Raw genomic sequence first — 19686 nt, 5'->3', positions numbered from 1 at the left:
TTCTTCTGCTCTTGTTGGGGCAGCAGTTGGTGGTATCGAGGAATGACAAGCTCTGCCTTGACCCTCTGCTTTTTTTGAATGTTCACGTTTTCATAGTGCGTTTCAGGAACGCTGACGTGTGTTTTTAAGAGGAGGGTGCACAAGTTGAAATCTACATAAAATAAACACATCTAGTGTGGAGTAGCAGGTGATGCTCACATCTCAGGGTAGTAGTGGCCCGGCCCCGGAACTTCATCCTTGATCACCTCGCCTCTTCTGGAAGTCATGTTCCCAAAGTGGATCCCTTTGTATTTGGCGGACGTCTCTGCCTGGAGAGAAATGAAAAAAAAAAAAAAAAAAGAATGGATGAAGGAATTGCCAAAAAATAGATAAATAAACATAGAATGGAATCGGTTGATGTTTTATCTAAATTGCCTTAGGAGGCTGAATAAGAATGAGAATTGAAATTAAGCAAAATGTCACAATATGGTAAGCATTCCTCATCTCTTTCGGTTAGTTTTAGAGCCTTCACTCCTCAACTTCAGTTTTACAGCTTTACACTTAACTAAGGATTCACCCCCCACCCAAAAAAAGGCATGAAGATGAAAATGACTCAGGGATGTATTTTCAATTATGAAAAAAAAAGGTGGCAGTAACATAAAACAGGCTTAATGAGGTTGGATCAAACAAACATCTTACTTCCAGTAGTAATCAGTCCATGGCACCAATAAATGCTGTACAACATATAAGGTCATTTGTTTGGTTCTCTCTGCAAATACCGCAGGACATTAGTGACGTAAAAAGGATGACACTCAAGTTGACCCATGCGCCCAATGCGAATGTGAAAGCTCAAGGAATTTAAAAAGAGAAAAAACGGCAAATAAAAGTTGTGAATCAAAGCGCCTCAACTTCTCCCGTCTCTTTTGATAAGTTTTTCCTGACCCGGCTGTCCGGCCCTATTCACTCAGACTCATCCTGGGAAAAGTAGGAAAAAGAAATAGTAAATCTGGCTCAAAGGGAAAAACTCCACGGGGTGCCCATCTCCTGCTCTCCATCTCAACACTGCGCACACAGCGAGATCGCTGGTTCAATCCCACCACGATCCTGCCAGGGGAACAAAAGATTTTCAGATACAGTAGTCGTCTTTTAAAGCTATTTATTTAGCATGGCATGCGGGTGGATGCAAACAAGCGCCCAAGCTGTCTGTGCGGTCTGTGGCCACAAATTGCATTTTTATGTCTAGCGAGGCTTTTAAAAGTGAAACAACAAACACAGCTAGACTTTTTAGTAGTGAAGAGAATGTCCAACATGTATTATTTAAATGTGTTTCTTCCGCTTAATGAAAATGTTTTTCTTTTCTTTTTAATGAATTTAAGCAATAACTGAGGTAGCTATAGCCGGAAAATTTCTCAATAGATCAGGCCATATTTTCGTATTGTTCTTTTATTGTGATTAAAATCCGCTCAGAGCCAATTATCTGCAATTTTTCAAAGATTATCCAGAGCGATTATCCTGTGGTTATTCCTCTGCCTCAATCTGCTTAGGAAACAGTTCCCAGGTGCATTAAACTTAGCCTGTTTTGTGCGGGTCCTGTCCACCAGGAACAAGGGAAACCAAATTTGATGTATTTCAATAAACTGCTGTGGTACGACATGAAACCTCTTGAATCAACCCTTCTATTATGTTGTGAGCCAAATTGACCCATTTGAATGTTGAATGTAGTTGTTTGTTTGTTTGTTTGTTTGTTTGTTTGGGAGGGTACAAAATCTCTGCTTGGCTATCTGATTAAAAAAAAAAAAGTAAAAAAAAAAAAAACATAAAAAGCCAGACGCATATGTCTTTAGTAGACAAATGCGCCTGGCAAATACTGTAACTGGGACACAGCAGGTATTGGGAGTGACCCGCTGTTTGAGGAAATGCAGTAGTATTGTAAAGCAATGCTGACAATTTTTCATCATTGTGGACATCTGTGGTGAGTTAGCGGTTACAACTTTGACCAGGGGTGTCAAATCACAGTCCTCGAGGGCCACTGTCCTGCATGTTTTCCAGGTTTCTTTCCCTGACAAACCTGATTTAAATGATCAGGATCATCATCAGGCTCTGCTGAGCTTGCTGATGACCCGATAATTTCAATCAGGTGTGTTGGGGAAAGAAACCTAGAAAACATGCTGTTTACCAGCCCTTGAGGACCGGATTTGGACACATCTGACTTACACAAACACTCAAGGGCACTGTGGGCTCCCATCGGTCATTAGCAGATGACTTCTTTGTGTATAAGTGTGTGTGTGCATGCGTGCGTGTGTTGTTTCAAGTAAATAAGTAAGTATAAAGCGATGTCAGAAATCATTACGAATGGCTCCGCTTCTTTAATGCACACATGTAAAAGGGTTGGGAATTGGTGCACCGTGGCTTCCAAAGTGATGCTGCCGTCATTTGACATGGAAATTGATTGAGAGATCAGTCAATGAAGTGAGGAGTGTTTCCATGTGCTTAACATTACAGTAAATGAACTTGGAAGACATTGTCACTGATGTATTGAAAGTATAGCGCCAGATTACTCACTCTGGGCCCTGGGAGTGTAACACTGTTTTGTGGATACAAAAGTATTTGGACAATTTGGAAGTAACACTTACCCCAAAAGGGTTGTAGTAGGCCGGCCCGAGAGTTGTGTCTCTGTGTGGGGGCTCCTGCTTGCGGAGCACACCCAAGTCGTCCTCCTCGTAGCCACAGGCCTGACCCGGGGAGGGAATGGATGGCGCATCATACTGGCTGGCAACCCGCTGCAGCACACTTTTAGCGGAATGTGCCTATAAAGAGACCTTTTTTAAGGTTACAACAGAAGTTTTTAGTCGTTTTCATTTTTCTGCTGCAAGACGCTTGATTTAAATGTTCAGGATCCTTATCCAGCTTCTGCAGACCTTGCAAATTGTCTGATCATTTCAATCAGCAGGGAGACATACAAAGCATCCTGAAGGCGAAATTGATCAAGTTCCAACTGGACAACTAAATATATTCACGCAGCGTTTCCTTTTCTTCGTCAATTAATCTTTCCGACGCATGAACCACTTCTCAAGATGAGGCTTCATACATCATCAATGACATCATTTCCCTAGAATGCCCTGATATGTGCTTCTGAAATTTCATCTTGGATTGCTCGACGTGCTTCAAAGCCTTGGCACATTTTGACTCAACACTAAAAATCAGCCAATCGTGTTTTAACATTGATGGATTAAAAGTCCTCAGACACTTGGGTACAATCACAACATCACTTAGACCTACCAGGTGAAGAGAGGAAAAAACATATTTGTGTCAGTAGCAAGAGGGTCAATGCTAAAATAATTTAGATGCGTTTGAGGGTCATTTGTTTGTGTTGAACTCTCAGTAACACTGAGGACCATTAAATAAGATATGAAAAGGCAAACAGTTAAATTGTGTTAGGTTTTTTTGTGGTGAAGTCGACAAAAAAATGACTATATATATATATATATATATATATATATATCAGTGGTGAGTGCAAGCATTTTATTTATCATGTGTAGTAATACTGTAAGTTTTAATTGCTGATGGTATTTAAATGCTCCGGAAAATAGCTTGTGTAGTACACGATTCAAATGATGCAACGCCCAGTAATGCATACGAGTGATTTCTTCAGCTGTGGTGTCAGGGTAGGTAGGGCATACTGTACATTATTAACATTACCATATTCCTTTCATTCGTCAGTTTAACCAGGTGCCTGTCAAGCACAGTATCATTCCCCTGAGCCCTCAGCTTGTTGTGGCTGGTGTTGGCTGGCAGTGTAAGAACATCATAGGCCCCGGGGCCCGGACCCACACAAGCCAGGTCCTCGAAGCGCTTGGAACTACTGCGAAGACTGCAACCACCATGGACATTTAACTAAAAAGAGAATTCACCATCGTTTATAAACATTACATAATTGCATCTGCATTTCAATAATATGACAAAAACTACTCAAGTAGCTTCAAATACAAACTCAGTCGTGTAATACTAAAATAAAAACAAAATGCAATGACTTGCAAATACCTTTCAATCCTAATTTTGTATTACACAACAAAGACAAGTTATTTAATTGTCATACTGATATACTTTCCTACTTTTTGGTTTTCTTTTTAAATATTCCGTAATTTTCCATTTTGAATATGAAAAATTCAAAAAGCTGGTACACGGGCATGTTTATTGCTGGTACATCAACTTTTTTTTTTTACTTTTTTTTTTTTAATAAATACTTAATGAGCATTTGGGAATTAAGGACACTAGTTGATGAAGCTTTGAATGCAGAATTCCTTCCTATTCCTGCTTGATAATCAATTTTTCATTTCATTGTCCTATTTTTTGAGGTTCATAATATGCCACACATTTCATTTGGGAACAGGTCAAGACTGCTGGCAGGCCACTTGATTTGGTGGAATTCTTTCCTGTCTGCCCCAACTTTACTTGCGAACAACTGAGCCGTTAAATACCGTGTCTTTTATTATATCCAATTAATTATAGGCCGAAAAGGAATCACACATTATTGTTTTCAGATTTTATTTTCAATGCAACATCTCAACTTCATTTGGGTTTATATGATGGTGTTAAATTATGAAAGATCTTGTAATCGAGGATCAATTGTATTAAACGAGACATTCACTTTACCTTTACTGGTGAAGCATCATAGTACCCGGGTCCCGGTTCTGTTCCACTGGACTCATTGATCAATGGCAGTCTGCTAGCCAAAGACAGAAACGGAGCATAGCCACCTGTGCAATTAGGACAAAACATATAGAAACAGTTTAAAATCGTGTTTGGTTCATGTGTTGTTTCACTTTTTAACAATACTACCTGACACCGTGGAGTGTCTTCTTGAATCTAGGTTGTAAGATCCCGGACCCACCGTGGCAGAGGTCTCGCTATTCGGCAAGAAAGTGACCCTTGGAGCGCGCCCGTACATCTTTACTGCCTTATTACACTGAAACAGTACTTACACATGAATAAACTTTGTATGCGAACTTAATGGGGCCATCTTTTTTTTTTGTTATTGCGTTCTGTCAACTGCGTTTCTACGATACCACCTAGTGCCCTATCGAGCACTTTAGTCTAACCTCTGTTGCTAGGATATCACGGGAAGCCGTCCAACTTGTAATTGCAGTCAATGCATTTCAGGTTTGAGGTCAAGGCCAGCTCTTTATCCAATCCTACCATCTGGTGGTTGGTGGTAGGACATTGAAATGCTCACAGCATCATGCTTTGTGAAAGTATGATATACACAAGTACCAAATAATATTTAAAGTAACCATATACCATATATATATATATATATATATATATATATATATATATATATATATATATATATATATATATATATATATATATATATATATATATATATATATATATATATATATATGTGTTACATATATTATTTATGTTACATATATATATATATATATATATATTTGATTGATTGTCAATTGATTGATTGATTGATTGATTGATTGATTGATATATATATATATATATATATATATATATATATATATATATATATATATATATATATATATATATATATATATATATATATATATATATATATATATATATATATATATATATATATATATATATATATATATATATATATATATATATATTCAGCAAGTATACAAAACTGTTTGATGATGTTTATTGAAATAAATATTCCTAAAGTTGCAAGCGACAGCAATGAAACCATTAGACGTGGTCTCTGAACAAGTAAAATGGCTCAGAAACAGCCACCTTTAGTATTTTGAATGTGGATTATTTAAAATTTGACGTGCGGCACGTAAAATGTCCTCCAATTCTGGAATGACCCACACATAAGAAATGAAATATTTGAGATAAATTGCGTGGGGATGAGGGGTCCATCGACCGTCAAACAAACTTGCGTACAACACGTCTATCGGTGGAGGGCAGCAGTGGATTATAAAACGACAATGTTGTGGCGCATTCACAGAACACAACCACTGTCGGTCATCGTAAATTATCATTTAAACTTTGGAGTGCGCCTTGATTCATAGAGCATATTGTAAGGTAAACTATATAATGGAAACTGATCGTACAGTATATAAAAGAATAACGCAGACTCATGCGTGATTTTCCCGCCCCGAAGTCCCGTTGGCGGGTTTTGGCAATCATAATTTACGAGGACACCATAAACGCAACGGAGATCTCTTGTCAACGGCCGTCTCGAGGCATCGAGCCTTTGACCGACTGCAAGCAAGAACGGAAAGCGACGTCTTGCGAGCCGCGTTTTCATCTCATCCCATACATGATAAGATTTAGGTGGGCCATGAAGGCGACTGCGGGTGCTTTGCTTTTCCTAGTCCTGTCCGCGTCCGTGCTCTCGGCGGCCCAAGCAGCCAGGAGCCGGACCAGCAACCAGAACAGCTTCCGACGGGCAGCCAACGGTGTCTACCAGACGCTGAGCAACGTGTTTGGAGAGGAGAACATCCGAGGCCTCTACAAGGTGAGCGTACGACACAGACCCGAATGGCACGATTGATTTTGAGTGTGTGATGCTAAGTTAAGTGGCTAGCGAGGAAATCAACCCCACAAGGGGGAAGTGAAGGTCTATTCAGGAGGATGCCATTTTGTATCACATTTAGCCTGGTTTTCACTCATAAAACATATTAATTGGTAGAACCATACCCACCAAAGCGTCGATTAGGCTTAGTGAACAACTACGCTGGTTAAGGAAATATTACATTCAAATATTACGGTATTGCATAGTGACGTCACGATCTGACAACGCTCACCGTGCATTGGGCTACTTCCGGTGCGTTTCTTCGCCAAAGCTGTTGAAGCTTTTTTCTTTTAGCAAAATCCCAATTCCTCAGTGTTTTTTAAACTGACGTTTAAATGTGTTATGAAGATATTGTAGCAACCCCGTCACTGGTATCGTGTAGGCACGATGCTACGCCGGGCCCAGGAGGTGCTAGAGCTCCGTCAGAAATCTGCGCAGCTCCAGTAAAGAACTGTGTTTTACATTTTAAAATATTTTTTGTTGATTATATCAAAGTTTAAAAATACATTTTGAGAAATTCACAAGTAGCCATTCTGTTCGAGTTCAATCCCCCATATGTGGTTGCGCTGCATGTGTACATGGGTGTGTTTTAAGATTTTTTTTCAATTCCTGTGTTTATTTTTTCTAGTTCTTCTCCAAAGCAACAGAGCGCTTCGTTCATGGCGTGGATTCCTTCCTTGACACCATTTGGAGAATCTGGGCCGATCTCCTTGATGTTATGGGCGTTGACTGTAAGTTAACTGTCGCTCTTAGTATTATTTGCTCAAATAGTAACAGCCAATTGAATAGGCGTCATTCCCCAGTTATGTAAATAAACCCGCTGTTTTCCCTTGCAATATATATATATACAAAAATATGTACGTATAATCTTACACATTCATGAGTAAATAATTTGATACCAATTTTCACTCAAATCCAGGCGCTCATGTAAATTTGTTTTCCCATGTGCAGCGTCCAACCTTAGCCACTACTTCAGCCCAGCATCCTTGAGCAGCAACCCAGCACGCGCCCTGCCCCTCGTGGCCGGTGTCCTGGCAGCCCTGTGGTTCCTATTGGTGCTCCTGGGTGGCGTGTTCTACGTGCTGCACGTTGTGTTTGGACGTTTTTTCTGGCTGGTGCGTGTGGTTCTGCTGGCCCTGGCCTGCCTGTATGTGCTGCAGAAGTTTGAGGGCGACCCCGAGCGCGCCGTGTTGCCGCTTTGCGTCATCATGGCACTGTACTTCATGACGGGTCCCGTGGGCGTCTACTGGCGACGTGGAACCGGATCGCTGGAGGAAAAGATTGACCACCTTGACACTCAGGTCCGGCTGCTCAACATTCGGCTGAGTCGGATCATCGATGGCCTGGAGCATGTGGCTGAGTAGACGCAACAACAACAACAGCAGCGGCAGCGTTCACTCTATCGGTATTTGAACATCCAACAATAATTTTACCTGCTCAAGTTCATTGTCTATTGTCCTCATGCATTTTAAGCTGCAGTGGTACCTCGGAGGTCAAAATTTGACTGAGTGTACAGGCCTGGTTTAAAGTCACATTTTAACATTTAACTGACATAAGTGTGTAAAAAGATGTAGAAAGAACAAAAGGTCAGTGGTGAAAATATGTTTTAGGGCTGATAAATATATGGGGAGACCAGGCAGTTCATGTCTAAAATCTTGCCACAAATGCATCAGGACTGAGACATGCGGACACATTTACTAAATGTGAACAAACTGACATGACATGTTTTGTATGCATTTTCTACAATTTAAAAATCTGCTTAAAAAAAAATACATATATCTTCATTGATATGGCCAACATACACAGCAGGTTGAAAATACCTTTAAGAGATGAATAAAATCACCATCCGTTACAAAGATCCTTATGACCACTGACTAGACAGCATCACTCACTAGTATGACACTGAAACTGGTCAAAAGTTTATACTTGACACTCTCACACTTGAGATATTCTTCTCATCCATTTTGTCAAGCCCAAACAACAGGTAGAAAGTTATTCCTTTGACGCACACTCAATTGAGGTCTGGCCCTGACGTCACAACAGGATCATGTTCAAAATGTCATTTAAGGCAGTTTACCCTCACAATTTCCAAGTTAGGCCTTCCTTGGAGGTACCACTGTATGTCATGCCACACAAAAGAAATCTGATATTTTCCAAAATGTTAAATTATCAAGGAGTGCGCGTACAACACCAATATGTCCATTTTATTTTGTGTAAATGCTTGTTTTTATTCAGCTTCCTATCAAAAAAAAATAGATATAATTCTCTTCTTAAATGAGCAAAGGTATTGAGATTAAAAAAAAAACTGAACAGGAAGTAAAATATTTGTTATGAATACTCAAGTCCACACAGTGTGTATGCATACTTACTTGACTTCATAGTTACAGGAATGTCTCTGCATCATGAATACACAGTAATATTCTCAGGGACTAACTGGAGAAAACGTTTTTGAATATATAAAGTTTCATTTTCTGTGGTGATTTTTTTTTTTGTTTGTTTGATTGTTTTTAATTTTTATTATCGTTTTTACATACACTATCTTGTTTTAATCCCCTGGTCCAATCTTAACAATGGCCAGTTTGTCGATTCTCATCATGTATTCTGAATTGTTGAAACACCATTTTGTACATAGTTGCAATGCCAAAACTAGGCCAAAGTTCTAAGTACCGGTAATACCACTCTCTTCAAGCATTCTCTACAAGCGTATTGTGATCAATTCAAAACTGCAGATGTTGTTAAATGGCTTTAAATTGTTGAAATCTGTTAGCGTCCAACCAGTTACAGGCATTTGTACCAATATTGCAACCTGCTCATTTTTACTCAATTGATATGAAGAAAGAAATGTGTAAAATTAATGATAATAAAAACTGTTCCTTATCTTATTCCAGGATTAGGGCTACTTTATATACATACCTTTTGAGGGCCATTCTGAGTTTATGAATTTTGATCCATATTTTCATCATGCATTTTTGGTCTTTTTAAAATGTTGACTTTGTAGAACTGCATGCCAGGCTGCATCAAATTCCTTCATGTGGCCTAGGGGCTATGGGTTGTCCACCTGTTTTAGTCATGTGACCGTACCGGTAAGCTTAATTCAGTTGCAGGTGTCTGATGGATGTTTTTTATAACTTAAAGCATGTTATTTTGTTTGTTCTTTTGTTAAAATTTGATTTAAAAATCAGTCCAATTACTGTTTTATCTGACTGGTCAAAGAAGTTCAAGTAGTGTTACACTGAAAAAGGTTCCAAGTTTACAAAAAAAGGTCCTGTGCATTTGTGGGATTTTGCACTGAAAGGAAACTGACTAAACCCACTCCAGTTTTCCTACGACTGCATGTACATTCAAATGCTAGTCCCTATTGAAACATGTCAGTACTGTGTTTATTTAATGAATATTTGTATACTGTTATTCCACACACAGCCTTTTTCTGTTAGGTGCCAACTTGAATCTGTTTTTTTTTTTTTTTAATCTAATTTTTAGGGGCTTTTTTTTCCTCATTTTGTCATATATGTAGACTAGGCCTCGTGGAAAGTTCAAAACTGTGACTGTGTGTATGTGTTTGTGAGTTTATATGCAAATGTGTCTGTGGGTAGTAATTTAATTTTTGTTTTTGTGGGCGTGTGTGTCCAATTGTGAATGAATTCTGTATTTAAATGAATTAAAAACAGAAAGAGGAGGTGTGAACCATGTTTTTTCAACAAGAAGACCGATTGAAGCTTGTTGTGGTCTTGCATTGCTTTATTAACTCTTATAACTTATATATATATATATATATATATATATATATATATATATATATATATATATATATATAAAACAATCATTCAAAAGTAGTGAATCAAGTACTGTGACATATCGACAACTCTGGTGGTCTATGATAAACCAAGATGCCTCAAAACACAATTGGGAGTGCGTACAGGCATATGGGTGTCAAACACTACTGATGCACAATTTTATTAACTCTTAAAAGTATGGCAGCGAGTTGAGAGCAGCATTGTTTTGCATTTGCAATCGTATGACATTATTTGTTCATTGTAATATTTGACTATAAACTTTTATTAAATGTTGCATAGTTCTTGCAGCTTCACTTTAAAAATGCATCAATAGGAAAGTATTTAGAGCAAATCTGCACGTCTATAAAAATATTGTATTCATCTTCATTGTGACAAGTACAGCATAATTTAAAAAGAATCTAGTTTCAACAGTCAATATGTACCAAATTGCCACCCAACACGAACATATTTGTAATCCCAAAACCTGGTTTGAGCATTCAGTTTTTTTATTTTAAATACCCTCAAAAAAACAAATGTATCATGTTTAAAAAATAAATGAACACAAAAAAGATTAAATTTGGAGATACTTTTCATTTTGTTGTTGGATGGTAGCTAAAAATAAGCTTTTGCATAAAATGAAAACTATTGTTTGAGCTTAATCTCATACTACTGTATTACTTCTTGCATAATGTTTAATTCCTCTTTTATGGCTACCGTCACACTTTCTCTTTTCCGTCAGTGATACCGGTCTGTGGTGACATACACCAAAGACAAAGACATCAAAAGACTTAAATCCTTTGAATGCTAACTAAGGTGAAGTGCCACAAGACTTGCTGACATCACATGTGAGGATGGTTGTGAAATCTGAAGCCTCACATTTAATTTTGGAGGCACATTTATCCAGAAATGGTACCTCTCAGAAACGGGACAGTACTCTAACATCTGTATCCATGGCTGCTCCTGAAGAGGCGCCTGGTGTTTGGAGAAGCTGGATGTGATGAATTCCACTGTTGAAGCTGGCACAGAGCACATTGGAGGCGTCGCTGGGCGCCAAAGACACCAGAGGACCAGCGCCATCGAGCGACAGCGTGGCTAAGCACACTAGAATAGAGCAAGAGAGAGATGTGAGAGAGACGTCAAACATCGCCTCGGTGCCACCAGAAGCGCCAACCTACATGTAAAACATAAACCAAGGTCAAATGTGAGGCCCGCGGTGGTCGTATGGGTGTCATACCTGCTGAGTTTTGGTCCCACACTTTGATGGAGCTGTCATGGGAGGATGTGGCCACCAGAGGGGTGCCGCTGCGCCCTGGTAACGCTGGCAGGAAGACGCAGCAGGCGGTGGTCTGCAGGTGGCCCCTGTACTCCACCACTTTGCAGCCCGGCTGACGCAGATCCCACAGCTGGCCACACACACCACATCATCCCAGGTAGGGAAAATTAATGTAGAGAATATGTGGATTTTCATAGTAATATTACAACGTTTTTTTTTGTACCAACTTAATATCAAATGTATTCCCCGAGTGTTTTGTGGGGGTGCCACTTTTTTATTTCTTGTACCAAATTAATCTTAAAATCAAATGTGTTTATTTATGTATGTCTGTTTGTTTTTTTGTTTGTCTGTCTGTTTAATCCAAATGTATTATGTTTTAAAAATTCCAGTAAAACGATATTACCCCTAAAATTGTATTAGTTTACGTTCATAGTTTCATTTTAATCTGGAACAATTACATTTTACTCTCACGCAAGAATATTTCCTTTTTTGTATATTAAATTATTCTTCTTCGATTTAAAATGTTCAAGTCTACTTTATTCTTGTCATGGTCTGGGTTTATGTGTTATGTTTGGATTCTGGTTTTGTTTCCTTGCCTTTTGTGTTAGTGTCGTCAACCCACTCCCTTGTGTAAACCGATCAGCTCTCTCTACCAACTGTCTCTTTTACAGGTGTTTCTTGTTGGCTAGTTAGTTTGTCTTGTATTTAGTTCCCTGTTTTCTTTGAGTCCGTGTGGGATCATTGTCATGTTTGCCCGCCTGCTGTCTTTGTAGTTCTTGCTGTCCTATTTTCCTCATGTTCTGGTTACTTTTTCTACACTTACTTCTTCCCCCTGATCCTCCCTACAATGGTGTCCACAATCACCAAATCTGTGCTGAACCCTGACAATTCTTGTAAAAATGAAGACTCACTTTTTCTATTAAAAAAAAAAAAAAGATTGTAAAATTTTGGTCATTTTTTTCCCTCATTCTACAAATATATTTTTTTTTGCAATAAATTTTAATCTCTAATATTTTACTTAACCTCATGAACTGGATTTTTTTCCCCTTTGTCAGTAAAAAATATATTCTCAAAATGTTAAGATTATTGAAAATATGTTTATAATACCTCCAGAATAGCAACTTTAATCTGCATTTATTCTATAAATGTAATTATAAATATTCATCTGTCCATTTTTCATGGTACTTAATGTGAAAGAATAGGCGCTGAGGCAGTCATTTTGTTTCGTCCACAGCAAACCAACATGAATCAGGACATGGCACCGTCTCACCGTGGCCTCGCAGCCTTGGCCTCCAAAACCATTGCTGCTGGACACCAGGTATTTTCCATTGTCAGAAACGTCACAATGGGTTTGGATGTACTGCTTGGCCGGAAATGTGTTGGTCACCTGCCAGACACGGCTATCCCACACACTGTGCACACACAACAGACATTTATGTCATAGGAGTACAAAAATGTGAAACTATTGATGACAAAAGTGGTTTGCAGAGAGCAGCACTGGTTGATGTGTCAACCCATTAGTAAAATGATGGTATTAGTTATTTGTTCTACTTTTGGCCAACTTAAGTCAACACAAAAGTGTTACATATTGTCCCACTGTTCGAGACACTGCATTCTGATTGATACAAACTTTGAGAACATGTCATTGAATGCAAGGTCTTTCTCACAACTGTTCTGCCCTGTACTATTATATGTTTTTATTACACAAATGACTTGTTCCATGCAACATTTAAAACATCCCATTCTATTTATACTACTGTACGATTTATGTTTCCTCTAAGACATTGAATTACAATGTTGTTTTCAGATCATTTCAACTTTAATCTTCTTTTATTACAGCTTTACACACTATTATATATTATTATTATTGTAAAACTACAACACGTGCTGAATGTCAAATCAGTAATACAGCTTTGCTTGTAATTCTGTTTGTTCTTATACTTTTATACTTTTTTTTCTATGTACTCCAATATTGCTTTGTTTGTCAGTGTCTGGTAGCCAAAAACAAATTAATATCAGCTGTTTCGTTTTTGGAATGGATTACGCATGTCTGTGTCCCTTTTGTAGCGAGGCAGAAAGAAGTAAAAGAGAAAGTGCTCCACATTTTCTAGTGTGGGGTAATGTAAATACGTTCTAATCAAACAATCTAAAATCTACAGTTGGCTGCTTTAAATAGTTGCAGTGGCAAAACCTGTCGGCCGTACCGTATGGTTTTGTCCTCCGACGTCTGGACGATGGAGGAGCTGCCTGGCACCCAGCACACGTGAGTCACCTGGCAATCGTCAGGGGGAAGTTAAAGGTATCACATGGCTTTGGCAGACTGAGCATAAAGATTGCATTGTTCTCACCAGATTTCTGGAAATGTTGTGTCTCTGCTCGCATTTTGCAGATTCGATGTCCCACAGGCACATGCAGTTGTCGCGGGAGCCCGTGCACAGCTTCCTTCCATCTACCAAAATACATTTGCAACCGTCTCAGTTTTGTTTTATATGAAAATAATCGATAGGAGCAGTACAAACATTATAAAATAGACTGAATTTTTAATGCCCATTTGCATCACTTTTACAAGTTTAATACAGTATATCTGATCCATATTTACTTCAAAGGATGGATAGGATGGAAACAAATATTTCCCAAAACACATCTTACAATGTATATTGTATACTTACATATTAATATACATCTAACCAGTGTATCACCATACTATCACTATCACTTTAAGCTTCCTTTGAAAGAACGCCTTTTATTGAGACTCCTGTGATGTTATGCAGGCGGACATGATTGTAATACAATCCCTGTGTCGTGATAACAATACACAAATTTTGTATTGCTATTCTTTTGAGTAAAGGAGCCCCTTTTGATATGTTTTTATTACTTTTTAAAACAGAAGCTGGAATATTGTTTTATTTTTTTCATGAAATCAGTTACTGTACAATATATTTACAGCAATAGTATATGTAGACATATTTGGCAAAAGAATTGCATTGGGTTATTTTCCTGCAAAGATTTTTTCTTTTTTTTTCCCCTTGTTTTGAATACAAAAATCATCATGGTAAAAAAAATATTGCCTCTGTTATGATATTGTGGTAAAATCAGTTCAGATACTTTTGGATAAACCCCTTTTAATGCTTTTTTTCATATTCAGACATGTAATGTTTTCTTACAATATATATATATATTTCTATTCTGATACATTTGATGAAGGACAAGACTTTGCATTGAGATTGATGAGTTAGACATTCGGTATATTGTTGCCTTGTAATCTATCAACTATTGTATTGTAGGAACTAATTGTATTGTAAGTATTGTAAGTAATGTAAGAGTGTGGTAATATAATACCAGGGCTGACTGCTAGCCCGTTGACCACTAATTGGTGACCGCAAAACTCCTGAATGGCCTCGTCCCCCTGATTCAAGTCCCACATAAGGACAGTCTTGTCCCGTGAGGCACTGAAGATCCATGTGCTTCCCGGATAGCACACTACCTGAGTTAAAAACACAAGATAGATAGGGTTTATTTTAGTGTTTGTGCGTGGGTTTGTGTGTGTGTGTGTGTGTGTGTGTGTGTGTGCGCGTGTGTGTGTGTGTGTGTGTGCGTGTGTGTGTATGTGAGAGAAAGTAATTTACAAAGGCATTTCCAGCCCACCAATGTCCAACATTTCTTTTACCTTTGTAACCTCTCTGTTATGACCCTGGAAGGATTGACACATGCAGCCTTGTTTCCAGTCATATACCACCACCGCCTGTCCCGCACAATAACATGTTTTAAAAGTCATCAGAAATCAATATCATTACATTTCTGTCATCTACCTGGTCGGTGCCACCAGAAACACACAAATCAGAGCTGAGGTTTGTGATGGTGTTGACAGACCCATGATGGGCTGGTTCATACTGAACCACATGATCATCTAATGCACCGCCTGCCTTTTCACCCTCTGAGGCCCTGAACATGGAAAAGGAAAAGTGTTATAGTCTTTGAACAGCAAATTCACACTTATTCAAGGTCAAGCTTAATGCCTTTTAATGGCAGGTTTCATTAGTAAAGTATTAGAAGTATTCATTATAAGTACGCAAGCACAGGGAAAAATGCTAAGTTCTTATGTGTTCCAGCATTTTCACCTCTGGTGTAATGTCTTGCTGAATATTAGAATAACAGTTGCTAGCATTTTAGCATTAATGCTTTTCTTTCAGAGGGATGGCTTAGTAAGTCACATCACAGGCTGGAATCTGATTGGCCGGTTAGTACGCATGCGCGCAGCTGGCCTTGAGTTGAGGCCGACAGCAACTCCTTGGGAGGGTTTTCATTATCTCAAGGTGTGTTTGACTTTGTCCCATTCAATTAACGGCGGAAAAAGTATCGGCAACTGTTGCTCTCCTTGCTCACATGTGACAACGTTCCCTGAATTTCATCCATCCATTTTCTATAGCCGCTTATCCTCACCGGGGTCACTGGCTTGCTGGTGCCAACTCAGTTGGCGGGGGACACCAGGAACTGGTTACCAGCCATTTGCTGGGCACACAGGGATGAACAACCACTCCCGTATCCAATCACACCTAAGGACAATTTAGAGTCTCCAGTACCCCTGCCATGCATGTTTTTGGAGTGTGGGTGGAAGCCAGAGCACCCGGAGAGAACCCACGCCGGCTCGTGGAGAACATTCCCTGAATTGCTCAACTTATTTTTCCATTTCGCTCAAGCGGAAGCATATCTCAAGCGTGTTTGTTATTCATAGTTTATCTCAAAATGCAAAAATGAACAAAGACAAGTTGGGGCACTCGTAAGTCAAGGTATTGCTAAAGATGAAGTAACAGTATGTCGAGAGATAGCACATCTTACCTGTACAGGTCAGACCTCTTGCGAAACTTGCTCTGTAGCTTCCCCATTTCTGAATCTGGGAACCTGCAACAACATTTATGAGCATTTTGTTTGGCTTTGTGTGTGTGTGTGTGTGTGTGTGTGTGTGTGTATGTGTGTGCGCGTGTGCTTGTGTGTGTGTGCGTGTGTTGCAAGTGATGCAAATCAAGAATTAAAAAAAAAATACATAGGCTACATACATTAAAAAAAAAAAATACATAGGCTATCAATTTACAGTACAGGTGCTAACATAGGGTGAACCCCCTTCATTAGCCAATCACCGGACACAATCAATGTCTTACAAAAAAATCATAGTTCCAGTGTTGGCCGGAATTCTTCATAGCTCAAAAATCATCTCTTTTCTGGAGACACCAAAAATGGCAAGTTTGTTCAACCATTATCATTGCATCATGAAAGTCAGCGAGCAAATTTCAACTCTTTAGATTGGTCGATAATTTAACAATACATACAGTATAAATCACTTTAAGTGTTAAATTCACCAAAACGTGACATTATATTCTGGCCCGCCATCTGCAATACAATGGATGTTTTCAGAAAGTGTTAGGAAGCTGTAGTATCTCAGAAAACCCCTGCAAGCAAGGGTCATTCCATATCAAATCACACACTCTCATCAACAGTTCTTCACTTTTACATAATTGTATTTATTTTATTCTGTTAGTGCCGTATGATGTCAACTGAAACAATTGGAAGTGTGAGCCACCTAGCTAAAATGATTGCAGATGCCGCACTCAATTTTGGGATCTGGGAATTGCTCGCTAAATTTGGCACCATATTTGGAGGTCCTCACTTTTTGTTTTAAGGTAGGTAAAGACCTGAAAAATGTTGTATCCACGTTGTGTAACCCTACCTGTCAGAATCTGCACTCAAAACTGCCATAGATGTACCATTTTGAGACCTATTAAAGTAGATCTTTGAATTATGCAATTTTGATACATTTTTTGGACATATTTGGGGTTCACACATTGGAAATGTTTTGTATTAGTGGGATTCCAACTGATGTATCATCACATTTGGGAACTTGAATTTAGAGAGTTTCAAGACACGGGCGTTTGGTAGGGGTACAGAAGGGCTCTAAATATGGCTAGGGAAAATGGCATTTTTGAACTCCTACATAAGGCCCCTTGTTGGCCTTGCTGGTCATATGAATAAGTATTTTTATTATCCAACTACTTCACTATAAACCAAGTCTTTGCATATGGTACTATTTTTGGATATCTTCTGAAAAATAAAGTCGGAAAATAGGTTACTGTTGTTTTAACTGTTTTTTGAAGTTTCTGCTAGTGAAAACAGACACATATAATTGAATACCGATTAAAACAAGGATAATGTCAAAATAACATCTTGCACGCAAATTAACCCTTTGTACTATGTTCAGTGTATGCAACACCAGCAGTACATTTGAGTTGTTAAGCCTGGTGGTTAGTGATGGACTGACTGCACTAGGTACAGACTGAACCTCAAAACAAAAGATGAGGGCTTCCAAATATGGTCCAAATTTTAGTGAGGAATTCCTGAATCCCAAAAATGGTTGTGGCCTCCAAACTTTGAAGAGGCATAACTCAAAAACTGTTTAAGTTACCAGGCTCAAACTTCGGATTGCTGTATTTGACATCATAGGGCACTGATGGTATAAAGATCAGGCAAACTGAAATAGGGTCCATTGGGAAGTTCTTAAGATTTATATGAACTGACATAGAATGACCCATAAATAACTATAGTTTATCTTACGCCTTCTCTTTTTTAAGAAAGTGCAAGAGTCTTCTTTTTAGGAAATTAAGACTCACTACAGGAAGCTCACAGCTGAGATTGAAATCTTGAGCCCCAGAATTGTGATTTTAATGTGCCAACCACTACCTCAACATGGTCGCCTAGTTCTGTTTAGTGTAGTTCTTTATGCATTATGCTTTGTCCTTAAATGTTTAGATTTGGTTGTTCTACTGTCATTGTATCTCACTTTTAACAGTCTGAACTTGTTTTTACAAATGTACATAGAGAAAGCGTTTTGAACATTTATTCAGTCTCCTTACCTAGCTTCGGGTCCAGGTATTAAATGGTAAATGGATTCTACTACCAGTGCCGTCTACACTATATGGCAGTCAAAGCACTTTACAAAGGCTCACATTCAATCATTAACACACACGTTCATACACTAAGGTAAGCTGCTGCCACACAAGCTGCCAGGTCCACTAGATGCAAATAAGGCTTTAGAGTCTTGCTCAAGGATTCTTCGACATGGTCACCAGGGTTGGGATTAAAATATGCAACTACAACTGGGATCAAGGCAGTCACTTGAAAAACTCACCGCCCTCATATGTCTTGGTCATTTTTGCACACTTTTACGTCCATATTAGTCGTGGGTGCAAACAGAATCGTTCTGCTAGTGCGCTGATATATCTTAATGGCGTAATTGTATATGGATCATGAGATGGATAGTTTAATTAAGTCAAACTCCTTCCATAAGAACACCAGTCAATAAAATGCAGCTAGAAAACAGCTCACGAATGTTTTTATTTGCCTGGGATGACTAAATTATCACAATTACAGCTTTTACGTATTAATTGGTGACAATGGTGAGAGGTTACATCACGCGCCAGACGGGCGCACACATCTTAGCTTCTTAAGCAATTAAATCCTATTACCGTCACAAGGAATTGGAAAATGCCGACTGCTTACCAACCGCTATGGGAATGCCAACATTCAGAACAAAAGTTAAATAACCGCGTGGTGTGAGGAGGCGCAATGGTAGTTGAATGTGTGGTGATTTGTTTTCATGTACATGTGTACCTGACAGTCCAGCCAGGAGTCCTCCCTATGCTGTCGCTAGCCGCCTAGCATGCTAACTAATCTTTAACCTTCACGTCCGGCGCTCTGTCGACATTAAGACTCGGTCGAGTCTTTGTCCAAACACCGCCGAGCCTGAACGGTTCCCTGTTGGATGAGCAGGCATTCTAAAAACTCCGAGCTGGTGCGTAGTAGGCTCAGTTTTTGACGAGTTCTCTTCCCTGGAGACGAAGGATGGGGCGACGCTTTTCTCGTAGCTAGGCAAGAATGAAGGGGTCACGTGACCAAGCCGGTCGTCATGTCAACAGCTCCGCCTCCTTCAGCGGGGTTTTCTCTATGCAATTCGCTTTCTTTACATATCATCAAATTTTGTCGCTAAAATGATTAAAAATGCCATTATGCATTCCGCTAGCACAAACTGCTAGCCCATTGTCTCGTTT

General features: G+C 39.0%; 3 protein-coding genes across 3 annotated transcripts in view; 1 reads left to right on the top strand and 2 right to left on the bottom strand.

Moving 5' to 3' along the window:
* Positions 1 to 4927, bottom strand: part of stpg2 (sperm-tail PG-rich repeat containing 2) — a 66377-nt gene extending 61450 nt beyond the window's left edge. Inside the window, exons 1-6 of the mRNA XM_088422447.1 lie at positions 4819 to 4927; positions 4633 to 4736; positions 3679 to 3873; positions 2613 to 2786; positions 199 to 308; positions 1 to 111 (exon numbers count right to left, since the gene is read on the bottom strand). The exon at positions 1 to 111 is cut by the window's left edge and continues 1 nt beyond it. Coding sequence (XP_088278573.1) covers positions 1 to 111; positions 199 to 308; positions 2613 to 2786; positions 3679 to 3873; positions 4633 to 4736; positions 4819 to 4927 — 803 coding nt within the window. The remainder of the gene's footprint in view (positions 112 to 198; positions 309 to 2612; positions 2787 to 3678; positions 3874 to 4632; positions 4737 to 4818) is intronic.
* Positions 4928 to 6163: 1236 nt separating this feature from the next.
* On the top strand, positions 6164 to 10220 carry bri3bp (bri3 binding protein). The gene is made up of 3 exons (XM_088433681.1): positions 6164 to 6487; positions 7173 to 7275; positions 7496 to 10220. The coding sequence occupies exons 1-3, from the start codon at positions 6290 to 6292 to the stop codon at positions 7906 to 7908; spliced, it is 714 nt and encodes a 237-aa protein (XP_088289807.1). The 5' UTR covers positions 6164 to 6289; the 3' UTR covers positions 7909 to 10220.
* Positions 10221 to 10338: 118 nt separating this feature from the next.
* wdr31 (WD repeat domain 31) lies at positions 10339 to 19524 on the bottom strand. The gene is made up of 10 exons (XM_088432490.1): positions 19250 to 19524; positions 16427 to 16489; positions 15400 to 15532; positions 15258 to 15332; positions 14930 to 15074; positions 13939 to 14039; positions 13795 to 13862; positions 12861 to 13002; positions 11552 to 11720; positions 10339 to 11418 (listed from the first exon to the last, which is right to left on the bottom strand). The coding sequence occupies exons 2-10, from the start codon at positions 16471 to 16473 to the stop codon at positions 11234 to 11236; spliced, it is 1065 nt and encodes a 354-aa protein (XP_088288616.1). The 5' UTR covers positions 16474 to 16489; positions 19250 to 19524; the 3' UTR covers positions 10339 to 11233.
* Between the last annotated feature and the right edge of the window lie 162 nt (positions 19525 to 19686).

The sequence above is a fragment of the Hippichthys cyanospilos genome, chromosome 1 (assembly GCF_059441005.1).
Source record: "Hippichthys cyanospilos isolate Australia breed blue-spotted pipefish chromosome 1, RoL_Hcya_1.0, whole genome shotgun sequence".
Classification (NCBI taxonomy): Eukaryota; Metazoa; Chordata; class Actinopteri; order Syngnathiformes; family Syngnathidae; genus Hippichthys; species Hippichthys cyanospilos.
This window is presented reverse-complemented; position numbering and strand designations above follow the sequence as displayed.

Coding starts and splice junctions, on each gene's coding strand:
- wdr31 (XM_088432490.1), bottom strand. CDS start 16,473: ATGGGGAAGCTACAGAGCAAGTTTCGCAAGAGGTCTGACCTGTACAG. Junction 14,040..14,929: donor CGGGCTAGCAGTCAGCCCTG/GTATTATATTAC, acceptor GTATTTTGGTAG/ATGGAAGGAAGCTGTGCACG. Junction 13,863..13,938: donor ACAACATTTCCAGAAATCTG/GTGAGAACAATG, acceptor GACGATTGCCAG/GTGACTCACGTGTGCTGGGT.
- bri3bp (XM_088433681.1), top strand. CDS start 6,290: ATGATAAGATTTAGGTGGGCCATGAAGGCGACTGCGGGTGCTTTGCTT. Junction 6,488..7,172: donor ACATCCGAGGCCTCTACAAG/GTGAGCGTACGA, acceptor TATTTTTTCTAG/TTCTTCTCCAAAGCAACAGA. Junction 7,276..7,495: donor TGATGTTATGGGCGTTGACT/GTAAGTTAACTG, acceptor TCCCATGTGCAG/CGTCCAACCTTAGCCACTAC.